The sequence below is a fragment of the Salarias fasciatus genome, chromosome 20, assembly GCF_902148845.1.
Source record: "Salarias fasciatus chromosome 20, fSalaFa1.1, whole genome shotgun sequence".
Taxonomy (NCBI): Eukaryota; Metazoa; Chordata; class Actinopteri; order Blenniiformes; family Blenniidae; genus Salarias; species Salarias fasciatus.
In genome coordinates, this window is record NC_043764.1 from 677744 (window position 1) to 690494 (window position 12751).

The 12751-nt window shown below is 46.4% G+C and overlaps 2 protein-coding genes across 3 annotated transcripts in view; both read right to left on the bottom strand.

The window, feature by feature from the left end:
* Window positions 1-12751, bottom strand: part of LOC115408444 (natural resistance-associated macrophage protein 2-like) — a 918259-nt gene that overhangs the window by 152202 nt on the left and 753306 nt on the right. The gene's annotated exons all lie outside the window — the stretch shown is intronic.
* On the bottom strand, window positions 3913-5694 carry ackr5 (atypical chemokine receptor 5). Its single transcript, XM_030119238.1, has 2 exons — window positions 5650-5694; window positions 3913-5136 (listed from the first exon to the last, which is right to left on the bottom strand). The coding sequence occupies exon 2, from the start codon at window positions 5131-5133 to the stop codon at window positions 4054-4056; it is 1080 nt and encodes a 359-aa protein (XP_029975098.1). The 5' UTR covers window positions 5134-5136; window positions 5650-5694; the 3' UTR covers window positions 3913-4053.

The following is a 12751-nucleotide window of genomic DNA, read 5'->3' on the forward strand; positions in this document are numbered from 1 at the left end:
CAATCGACTTGAGGCTAACTTCATCCAGGATCACCACAAGATCGCCACAGGATAACAACAGTTTGCCAGCTTAATCCCTTATCCTGGTTTTGTGCAATAGCCCCCTGGACCAGAGTCTTGTTTATGTTTTCCTCTGTCATCTCAGAGTCTTGTTTATGTTTTCCTCTCTCATCTCAGAGTCTTGTTTATGTTTTCCTCTCTCATCTCAGAGTCATGTTTATGTTTTCCTCTCTCATCTCAGAGTCGTGTTTATGTTTTCCTCTCTCATCTCAGAGTCTTGTTTATGTTTTCCTCTCTCATCTCAGAGTCATGTTTATGTTTACCTCTCTCATCTCAGAGTCGTGTTATGTTTTCCTCTCTCATCTCAGTCTTGTTTATGTTTTCCTCTCTCATCTCAGTCTTGTTTATGTTTTCCTCTCTCATCTCAGTCTTGTTTATGTTTTCCTCTCTCATCTCAGAGTCTTGTTTATGTTTTCCTCTCTCATCTCAGTCTTGTTTATGTTTTCCTCTCTCATCTCAGAGTCTTGTTTATGTTTTCCTCTCTCATCTCAGTCTTGTTTATGTTTACCTCTCTCATCTCAGAGTCGTGTTTATGTTTACCTCTCTCATCTCAGAGTCTTGTTTATGTTTTCCTCTCTCATCTCAGTCTTGTTTATGTTTTCCTCTCTCATCTCAGTCTTGTTTATGTTTTCCTCTCTCATCTCAGTCTTGTTTATGTTTACCTCTCTCATCTCAGAGTCGTGTTATGTTTATCTCTCTCATCTCAGAGTCTTGTTTATGTTTTCCTCTGTCATCTCAGAGTCGTGTTTATGTTTTCCTCTGTCATCTCAGAGTCTTGTTTATGTTTTCCTCTGTCATCTCAGAGTCGTGTTTATGTTTTCCTCTCTCATCTCAGAGTCGTGCTTATGTTTTCCTCTCTCATCTCAGAGTCTTGTTTATGTTTTCCTCTGTCATCTCAGAGTCTTGTTTATGTTTTCCTCTGTCATCTCAGAGTCGTGTTTATGTTTTCCTCTCTCATCTCAGAGTCGTGTTATGTTTACCTCTCTCATCTCAGAGTCTTGTTTATGTTTTCCTCTCTCATCTCAGTCTTGTTTATGTTTTCCTCTCTCATCTCAGAGTCTTGTTTATGTTTTCCTCTCTCATCTCAGTCTTGTTTATGTTTTCCTCTCTCATCTCAGTCTTGTTTATGTTTACCTCTCTCATCTCAGAGTCGTGTTATGTTTACCTCTCTCATCTCAGAGTCTTGTTTATGTTTTCCTCTGTCATCTCAGAGTCGTGTTTATGTTTTCCTCTGTCATCTCAGAGTCTTGTTTATGTTTTCCTCTGTCATCTCAGAGTCGTGTTTATGTTTTCCTCTCTCATCTCAGAGTCTTATGTTTTCCTCTCTCATCTCGGCCTGTTTTATGTTTTCCTCTCTCATCTCAGAGTCTTGTTTATGTTTTCCTCTCTCATCTCAGAGTCGTGTTTATGTTTACCTCTCTCATCTCAGAGTCGTGTTTATGCTTACCTCTCTCATCTCAGAGTCGTGTTTATGTTTACCTCTCTCATCTCAGAGTCGTGTTTATGTTTACCTCTCTCATCTCAGAGTCTTGTTTATGTTTTCCTCTGTCATCTCAGAGTCGTGTTTATGTTTTCCACTGTCATCTCAGAGTCTTGTTTATGTTTTCCTCTGTCATCTCAGAGTCGTGTTTATGTTTTCCTCTCTCATCTCAGAGTCTTGTTTATGTTTTCCTCTGTCATCTCAGAGTCGTGTTTATGTTTTCCACTGTCATCTCAGAGTCTTGTTTATGTTTTCCTCTGTCATCTCAGAGTCGTGTTTATGTTTACCTCTCTCATCTCAGAGTCTTATGCTTACCTCTCTCATCTCAGAGTCGTGTTTATGTTTACCTCTCTCATCTCAGAGTCTTGTTTATGTTTTCCTCTGTCATCTCAGAGTCGTGTTTATGTTTTCCTCTCTCATCTCAGAGTCTTGTTTATGTTTTCCTCTGTCATCTCAGAGTCGTGTTTATGTTTTCCTCTGTCATCTCAGAGTCTTGTTTATGTTTTCCTCTGTCATCTCAGAGTCGTGTTTATGTTTATCTCTCTCATCTCAGAGTCTTATGTTTACCTCTCTCATCTCAGAGTCGTGTTTATGTTTTCCTCTCTCATCTCAGTCTTGTTTATGTTTTCCTCTCTCATCTCAGTCTTGTTTATGTTTTCCTCTCTCATCTCAGTCTTGTTTATGTTTTCCTCTCTCATCTCAGAGTCTTATGTTTTCCTCTCTCATCTCAGTCTTGTTTATGTTTTCCTCTCTCATCTCAGTCTTGTTTATGTTTTCCTCTCTCATCTCAGTCTTGTTTATGTTTTCCTCTCTCATCTCAGAGTCTTGTTTATGTTTTCCTCTCTCATCTCAGAGTCTTGTTTATGTTTTCCTCTCTCATCTCAGTCTTGTTTGTCTCTGTTTGCTGCTGGGACGTTAAGCTTCTTTGCAGAGTACCAGTCTCTCTGTTCATCTTTGTCTTTGTCTTTGCGCTGAAGCGAACGTTGGACGCTGAAGCTGTTTCCTCCTCGCAGCGCTTCTCTGTCTCTCTCATGAACTTTAAACCTCCGAACTCGCTGCTCATCAGAATTTCAGTGATGAACCTGCAGAAATCGGCAGGACTTCCAGGCTCTGGTGACCTCTGACCCCTGCCAGCGGGGGTCTTTCCTGCCATTGTGCAGCGTGTGGACGTCTCCCCGGGCCTTCTGTCAGCCGGCGCTCAGACTCGGCACATTTCCCTCAAAACGCAGTGTTTTTCCTCACATTCAACAGGAAGCTGCTGCAGCGCCGGGAGTTTCTCCTGCAGAGCGGCGGCTTCCTGCCGGGACTTTCTCTGATCGACACGTTTATCTGGAACTCTTCAAGAATTAAAGGCCGAGCTGGAATAAATGCTCATGGCTTTCACATTGGGGAGTTCCAGTTTGGTGACTTCAGTTCAAACCATGAAGGACGAAGTGAAGGACTGAAAAACCAGCTGACTGAAGGACTGACGGACTGAAGGACTGACTGACTGAAGGACTGAAGGACTGAAGGACTGACTGACTGAAGGACTGAAGGACTGACTGACTGAAGGACTGAAGGACTGACTGACTGAAGGACTGAAGGACTGACTGACTGAAGTACTGAAGGACTGAAGGACTGAAGGACTGACTGACTGAAGGACTGAAGGACTGAAGGACTGAAGGACTGACTGACTGAAGGACTGAAGGACTGACTGACTGAAGGACTGAAGGACTGAAGGACTGAAGGACTGACTGACTGAAGGACTGAAGGACTGACTGACTGAAGGACTGAAGGACTGACTGACTGAAGGACTGAAGGACTGACTGACTGAAGTACTGAAGGACTGACTGACTGAAGTACTGAAGGACTGACTGACTGAAGGACTGAAGGACTGACTGACTGAAGGACTGAAGGACTGACTGACTGACGGACTGAAGGACTGACTGACTGAAGTACTGAAGGACTGACTGACTGAAGGACTGAAGGACTGACTGACTGAAGGACTGAAGGACTGACTGACTGACGGACTGAAGGACTGACCTCCTGATATCACGCCCCTGTAACATTCTCATTAACCTCCCTGTACCATCCCTGTATTGTCCCTGTACCGTACCTGTAATGTCTCTGTTTCGTCCCTGTATTGTCCCTGTACCGTCAGCAGACACCTGAGCGTCATTGTCCTGATGTGGACATGTGGACATCTGGGCTTCATCATTAATAAATGAGCAGAGACCAGCGAGTGACTTTGGTCATGTTGTTTATGTGGACCATGTCTGGAAGTGGATTTCTTTACACACCGCTGTTCGACCCCTCGACCCCCCCCCGAACCCCTCCGAACACCCCCCACCCCCCACCCCCCACCCCCGGTCTCTGACCAGTTCCTGTGGAAAAACATGACACACTTCCTGTCTCCTCTGGTTGTCAGATACATGTGAAAAGAAAAGGACATGGACTCAGTGGACGGTGAGGCCGAGGTGAGTCCGACCGATCCCGGAGCTCCGCCCCCGTCGGTCAGGTCCTGGTGCCACTTGTTAGGAGCTGACGTCGGACTGGCCGGTGCTGGGGCGGCTGGTCTCACGGCCCTTCTGCGGGTCCGTCCCGTCGGGAGCGTCCGGCCAGGCACCCTGGCGGTCTGCCGGACCCTCCCTGGGGATGTGGCTCACCACCGCGTTGATCAGGTTGTTCCGGAAGCTCTTGCTGAGGAAGTTGTAGAGGAGGGGGTTGGCAACGCAGTGGAAGAGCGACAGGCTCTGCACCACGCTGAAGGAGAAGTACAGGCCCTCCACCATGTTGCAGCTGAACAGGTGGGGGTCCAGCTCGTCCACGATCATCAGGAACATGACGGTGTGGTAGGGCAGCCAGCACGCCACGAACACCAGCGAGTACACGTGCACCAGCCACACGTCCCTGCGGCCGCGCACGTCCGGCGCCGTGCGCACCGCGCGGGCGATCAGCAGGTTGCAGGTGACGATGACGGCGCCGGGTCCGAGGAACTGGAAGATCAGGCAGAGGAACGCCACAGAGACGTACCATTGGGTGTAGCTGTACTCCGGCAGCATGTAGCAGCCCGGCTCGTCCCACTCCAGGATGTCCACGTGGACGTTCTCCATCAGAGCCAGGAACAAAGAGAACGCCCACAGACCGCCGCAAAGCATCCAGCGCCGCCGGCCCGCCACCGGGAAGATGGGCGGAGATGCCGGGCGGGCCAGGGACAGGTAGCGCTCCACCGTCATGAAGGCCAGGAAGAAGGAGCTGCTGTAGAAGTTGACGAAGTAGACCAGGTTGGTGACCTTGCAGAGGAAGCGACCCCACAGCCAGACCTCGTCCATGGTCACCTCCATCATGAAGAACGGCAGGACGGCGATCACCATCAGGTCCGACAGGCTGACGTTGATGACGCAGAAGAGGACGCCGTTGGCCGAGTGGCGGCGGCGCCAGTTGACCCAGACCACCAGCAGGTTCTCCAGCAGGCCCACCATGAAGACCAGCAGGTAGAGCAGGAAGAGCGCCATGCGGCGTGAGTCGGCGTCCAGCCGCAGCGTGCACTCGGACACGAACCACGGTGTGCCGTTCAGGTGCTCCAGAGACCGGTTCAGCTCCGGAGCGCTCATCGTCTGGAGGGACAGACCAGACACCATCAAACCGGATCGGGTCGCAGAACCAAGACTTCAACCTGGACGCTGTCCAGCACCGGTCCAAACCAGCCGCCCATCAGTCAGAGTGTCTGTCCCGATCTGTCCTGGTCCCTCCTGACGGACAGGGAAAGACCAAGAAAGACCAGGATGGTCCAGGAAAGACCAGGATGGGCCGGAACAGACCAAGAAAGACCAGAACAAATCAGGAAAGACCCTGAGAGACCAGAATAGAGAGGACACACTGGCAGAGACCAGGACAGACTCAGAGACAGTTGGACAGACCAGGACACATTGAGACAGACCAGAAAATGAGTAGAAAACAGAAAGGAAGATAAAATCATAGAAAACAGTCGGAAACAACAGGAAACCACAAAACACAACCCGGGGGAAAACAGCAAAAGCAGTAGAAAAGACTTGAAAGCAGCAGAAAACAATTCTGAAGACAGCAGGACGCGTCTCCAGCTCAACACAAAGACGGATCTGTCCACTCACCTTCAGATGAAGAGGAGGATGAAGATGAGGTGGAGGAGGAGGAGTGTGGTGAGCTTTCTGTCGACTCCCTGCAGCTCTGCTCGTCTGCAGCCCAACTGCAGCTGATCCACAGCTCCACACACACACATCTCCTGCCCGCCCTCCCACACACACACACACACACACACACACACACACACACACACACACACACACACACACAGTCTTGTATTTATATCCTTGTGGGGACCGTCCATTGACTCCCATTCATGTCTAGCCCCTAACCCTGACCCTTACCCTAACCCTAACCCACACCACAACAAAGCCTAACCCTAAAGAAATGTTTTTGCACTTTTACTTTTTTCAGTAACAACAACATGGTCAAGAAAACACTGTTTCTCCTACTTAGGACCGGAAAAAGGTCCCCACAAGGCACGTCGTTCCACGTTTTGCTATCCTTGTGGGGACATTTGGCCCCAACAAGGATAGAAATACAAGAACACACACACACACACACACACACACACACACACACACACACCACACACACACCACACACACCGCACACACACACAGGACGTCCTCCAGCTGATAAAGGCGAGTCTGCTGCTCAGAAGAGTCAAGTTGCTTCTTTTTGTTTTTTTTAAATTTATTGTCATTGTTTGAACCAGAGTTCACCGGGATGGACAACAGTCCAACAGCCAACAGTACGACAGTCCAACAGTCCAACAATCTACAGTCCAACAATCAACAGTCCAACAGTCCAACAATCCAACAATCTACAGTCCAACAATCAACAGTCCAACAGTCCAACAATCAACAGCCCAACAGTATGACAGTCCAACAATCCAACTGCCAACAGTCCAACAGTCAACAGTCCAAATGCCAACAGTCCAACAATCAACAGTCCAACAATCAACAGTCCAACAGTCCAACAGTCAACAGTCCAACTGCCCAATCAATCAATCATTTTATTTTTGTACAGCCCAGTATCACAACAGCAGTTGCCTCAGAGGCTTCAAGATGTTACATTGGTCGGTAAAAATAAAAACAGTGAATAAGCATAATGTTAATATGTCAAATTCACAGTAACGAGACAAACGAAGCAACCACCGCCTTAGACCCTCACATCCGGCAAGAACAAACTCCAGAAACCCAGTGGGAGAAGAAGAAATCTTGGGGAGAACCACAGTATGGAGGGATCCCTCTCCCAGGGACGGACAGCTTTGGCAACAGCTAGCATGAGACAATAAGAAGTAAAGCCTAGGACTATGTTGAGGACAGTCTGTTGGACGGTCCAGCACAAGAACCACGGATCCCAGCAGTAGAACCGAAGCCAGTCCACGGGCAGGACCGACAGGAGTGTCCTCCCGGTCCGGACGGAGCTTGTTCGTAGGCCCTCGTAATAGTGGAGTCAGCAACTGAAACTGGAGAAGACTCCCCCTCGAAGGGGGGGACAGCAGGGGAAAAGCAATGAACGGACTAAAGGGAATAACATTCAGACATTAGAGGACAGGGCTCAGTGCACCGTACTTCCCACAGCATTCTAGCTCCTAGGGCAGCTTTTAATAATGATGGTTTAGAGTCCCTAGCTGACCTGATCATAGGCTGCATCGAAGAGAAACGTCTTGAGCCTAACCTTAAATGTGGAGACTGTGTCTGCCTCTTTGACACCGCTTGGAAGCTGGTTCCATAAAAACGGTGCCTGATAGCTAAAGGCTCTTCCACCTAGTGTCCATTTAGAGACTCCAGGAGTCACCAGTAACCCTGCATTTTGAGAGCGAAGTGCTCTGATTGGTTGATAAGGCGTTAAAGCATCTTGGAGATAGGTCGGAGCCATCCCATTTAGGATTTTGTAAGTGAGGAGCAGGAATTTAAATCGAACTTTAAACCCGACAGGAAGCCAGTGAAGAGATTTTAGAACGGGAGTAATGTGTTCACGTCTTCTAGTTCCGGTTAATAATCTGGCGGCCGCATTTTGAACCAACTGAAAGTTTTTTAATACACTTTTTGGGCAGGCTGCGAGAAGGGAGTTGCAGTAGTCCAGTCTAGTGGAAACAAATGCATGGATGAGTTTTTCTGCATCACTTCTAGGTAGAATGTTTCTTATTTTAGCTATGTTGCGCAAGTGGAAATATCAGTGGCGGACCGTGCATTTCACATTAAGGCCTTCAGAACAGATCCGCCTGAACCAATCCACCTCTCAATAACTATTTTGTCTGCAAAAAAAATCTTATTATGCAGATATGCACATAAAGAGTTGTTGCACAGCAGATAGATACTTGTGCAGCCAGAATAAATGCCTTTGCTGAAGAGCACAAGTCTCCTACTACATCTGTGCACATACAATGAGAATCAACAACTTAATAAAACAGCAATATTATTTAGGAAAAGAGGAACATTTTACTCACCAGAATCCCAATTATTTGAAAACAAAATACATCCTCCTTTCCTTCCTCAAAAAGAGTTCAACTGCTCTGTCATATAGATTATCCGTGAGTTTCAGTTCCATAAAGCCAGGACTGAAAGTCCAGCTGCCCTGTGGGATTTCTAGCCTCAGTTTTATTTCTCTTCAGGTCTTCTTCTTCTTCTTCTTTGGAATAATTGCAGTAGGCGACCAACAACTTAGGTGCATAGCGCCCCCTACTGTATCTCTTGGTGAATGTAAATCAGAAGGCCTGGATCTGCTGTTGTTAGAAGCTAGAAGGCGCTGAGTCGCCAACTCGAAATCTGATTGGTTGAAGCAACTGTCTGCTTGACGCTTCACTTTACTTTACTGCGCCATCAGGAATGGACAGTGAAGGCCTCGGGCAGATTTCTTTGACCCTAGCAAAAGATGATGCCTGAAATCTGATTGGTTAAATTATTTAATATGAAAAAAACATGTCTGGAAGCAGCGCGACCACGGGGAAACTATGAAAGGAACTGGAACATACCGTTTGGAATCATTTATTAATTATTTATGGACAAAATATAATTTAGATCAGTCTGTAATAATATACTTTTTACAAACAGATACTTTTTAGGCCAGCAGAGAAGGCTTTGCAGGCCCTGACGGCCCACCACTGGGAAATATGCTGTTTTACAAGCCAGGTTGATGTGTGCTTTAAAGGAGATATCCTGATCAAATAAGACCCCGAGGTTCCTGACAGTAGAGGAGGAGGATACACTGACGTTATCTAAGGTGATAATCTGTTCAGATAGACACTCTCTCAGTTTATGGGGCCTAGTATAATGACCTCTGTTTTGCCAGGATTCAGACGGAGATAGTTCGTAGTCATCCAGGATTTAATTTCTCTGATACAGTCACTGAGTCTGTCTGTTTGATTAGTTTGATCAGGTTTCATAGATAAATACAATTGTGTGTCATCTGCATAGCAATGAAAATTGATATCGTGACTTCTAATTATGTTCCCTAAAGGAAGCATCTATAACAGAAATAAAATTGGCCCGAGCACGGACCCTTGAGGAACCCCATAACTGACCTGGGAGCACGGTGAGGACTGTTGGTTAACGTGAACAAGTTGGTACCTATTAGATAAATAGGATTTGAACCAGCAGAGGGCTTTTCCTCTGATGCCGACCTCACATTCTAACCTCTGCAGGAGAATATTGTGGTCGATTGTATCAAAAGCTGCACTGAGGTCTAAGAGAACCAGGACTGAGACTAGACCTGCGTCAGCCGCCAATAGCAAGTCATTAGTGACTTTAACTAACGCAGTCTCAGTGCTGTGATAAGCTCTATATCCTGACTGACATTTCTCAAATAAACTATTGTCCTGTAGGTGGCGGCAAAGCTCTTTAACCACGACTTTTTCCAGGACTTTTGAAATAAAAGGCAGATTTGATATCGGTCTGTAGTTGGCTAGAATATCAGGATCAAGATTAGGTTTTTTCAGCAGTGGTTTGATTACTGCGAATTTAAATGACTGTGGCACATAGCCAATTTCTAGAGAGGTATTTATCATAGTTATGATCGTATTTAAGATAACTGGAAGAATATCTTTGAAAAGCTTAGTTGGAATTGGATCTAGGAGACAGGTCGAGGTTTTAGAAGACATTACAATCGAAGTAATCTCAGCCCCATTTACTAATGAGAAACTATCTAGTATTTCAGGTATTTCAGGTGGCGGCAGTGGCTGGATTCCCTGAGCTTGATCTGAGGAAAGCGCTTCACTGATTTTACCTCTGATGGTTATGATTTTATCATTAAAGAATTTAAGAAAGTCATGGCAGTTTAAAGATTCTGGGATTACTGGTTCTACTACAGTATGACTGTTTGTCAGTCTGGCTACAGTGTTGAACAGAAACCGAGGGTTATTTTTGTTTATTTCTGTTAAACAAGAGTAATATAATGTCTTGGCTTTAAAAAGAATTTGTTTATAGCTTAGCAAGCTACATTTCCAGGCCTTCAGAGATTGTTCTGATTTAGATTTACGCCACAGTCTTTCTAATTGCCGAGTTTTTTGTTTGAGAACACGGGTTTCAGAATTAAACCATGGAGCAACGCGCCTGGGTCGATTGGTTTTCAGCTGCAACGGGGCCACTACGTCAAGGGCAGATTTTAGTGAGTGCATAGCACTGTCAATAAACTGATCACTATTATCACCACTGGTCAATAAGCTCATTTCTGTGAGTTCACAAGATAATGCAGCAAATGCAGGCTGGATCAATTCTTTGTACCGAGCCACAGATTTTTCAGATAATGTCCGTATCAGCTGAATTTTATCTTTTTGAGCACAGTAGTCTTCAATCAAAACCTGAAAAGTAATTAAAAAATGGTCTGAGAGTATGGGGTTCTGAGGGAGAACATTTAGGTCCCTGACCTCTATCCCATATGTTAAGACCAGATCCAGGGTGTGCTTGTGACTATGAGTGGATTCATCAACATTTTGAGTGAACCCGATACTATCTAATACTGCAATAAACGCATTACTCAAACTATCACCAGAATCATCCACATGGATGTTAAAGTCACCTATTATAAGGATCTTGTTATGAGTCAATACTATCTTGCTTAAAACTCTGAGAACTCAGTTAAAAAGTCAGAGTAAGGACCAGGAGGTCGATACACAATAATTAATAGCACAGCTTTTTGATTCTTCCAATTTGGACAAGTAAGCGTTAGTATTAAGCTTTCAAAAGAGTTGAATTTAACATTAGTTTTGGGTTTAAGAAGAAGACTGGAGTGGGAAATCACTGCCACACCTCCACCTCCACCTGTTGATCTAGCTGTTTGGAAATTAACATAGGTTGGAGGGGTACATTCATTGAGCCTCACATAGTCATCTTGCTGGAGCCAAGTTTCTGTTAGAGCAAGGAGATCAATGTTATTGTCACCGATAAGGTCATTAACTAACAGAGGTTTAGTGGAGATTGCTCTAATGTTTAGTAGACCACATTTTATGTATTTCCTACTGGAAGAGTTATTCTGTCTCGTACAGGTGTTAAGCTTTTTACCCATTGACTTTTTTCTAATGCTTTGAGCACTATGGACAGACACAGTCTCTGTTAGCCTAGGTAAACCTCCATGCTGGACTTGTAAAAATCCGGGAGCAGGATTAGTGACGGGATCAACAAGATCAACAGAGGAGCGTTCTACACGACTGCTCTGCGCCCGGGGCTCATAGCTGGTTTGTCAATTTAGAGTACGAAGCCGATCAGCCATATTGTGAGCTAAGAGGGCTGCACCATCCAAAGTTGGGTGGATGCCGTCCCTGCGGATGAGCCCAGGCTTTCCCCAGAAGGTGCACCAGTTGTTTAGAAAAATAACTCCGTTTTCCTCACTCCATCTAGACAACCAGCGATTGAATGATGAAAGTCGGCTATACATTTCATCATTGACCAAATTGGGCAGGGGACCAGAGAATATTACGGCATCAGACATCGACTTAGCCAATTCACACACCGAGGCTACTTGTAATTTGAGCACCTCTGATTGTCTCCGCCGGGCATCATTACCGCCTGCGTGAATCACGACTCAACGGAATCTCCTACCTTCCTGTTTTAAAAGCCTAAGGTTCCCCTCGATGTCCCCCACTCTGGCCCCCGGGTAACACCTAACCTTCACCGCTGGCAGCTTCACGTCTCTAACTATAGAGCTGCCAATCACCAGTGTGTCCAGTTCAGCCGGCGTGTCATCGCTGAGGGGAGAGAACCTATTGCAGACGTGAAGCGGTTCTTGGAGTGCTGCGTGGCGGTGCCATGGCAACACCACCATGGCAACATGTCACCACAGCAACACCACCACGGCAACATGTCACCACAGCAACACCACCACAACAACATGTCACCACGGCAACATGTCACCACAACAACACCACCACAGCAACACCACCACGGCAACATGTCACCACAACAACACCACCATGGCAACATGTCACCACGGCAACACCACCACGGCAACATGTCACCACGGCAACATGTCACCACAACAACACCACCACAGCAACACCACCACGGCAACATGTCACCACAGCAACACCACCTTGGCAACATGTCACCACGGCAACATGTCACCACGGCAACACCACCACGGCAACATGTCACCACGGCAACATGTCACCACGGCAACATGTCACCACAACACCACCATGGCAAAATGTCACCATGGCAACATGTCACTACGGCAACATGTCACCAGGGCAACACCACCACGGCAACATGTCACACACCTGTGGCACCGTTTTTATGGAACCAGCTTCCAAGTGGTGTCAAAGAGGCAGACACAGTCTCCACATTTAAGGTTAGGCTCAAGACGTTTCTCTTCGATGCAGCCTATGATCAGGTCAGCTAGGGACTCTAAACTAAACTAAACTAAATTCAACTAAACTAAACTAAACCATCTAAACTAACTAAACTATCCAAACTACACTAACTAAATACTAGTTTAAATATTAAACTATCCACAAAGCTGCCCCAGGAGCTAGAATGCTGTGGGAAGTACGGTGCACTGAGCCCTGTCCTCTAATGTCTGAATGTTCTTCCCTTTAGTCCCTTCATTGCTTTTCCCCTGCTGTCCCCCCCTTCGAGGGGGAGTCTTCTCCAGTTTCCGTTGCTGACTCCACTATTACGAGGGCCTACGAACAAGCTCCGTCCGGACCGGGAGGACACTCCTGTCGGT

Bases quoted from the DNA above. Each gene is read 5' to 3' on its own strand.
- ackr5 (XM_030119238.1), bottom strand. From the start codon at position 5,133: ATGAGCGCTCCGGAGCTGAACCGGTCTCTGGAGCACCTGAACGGCACA.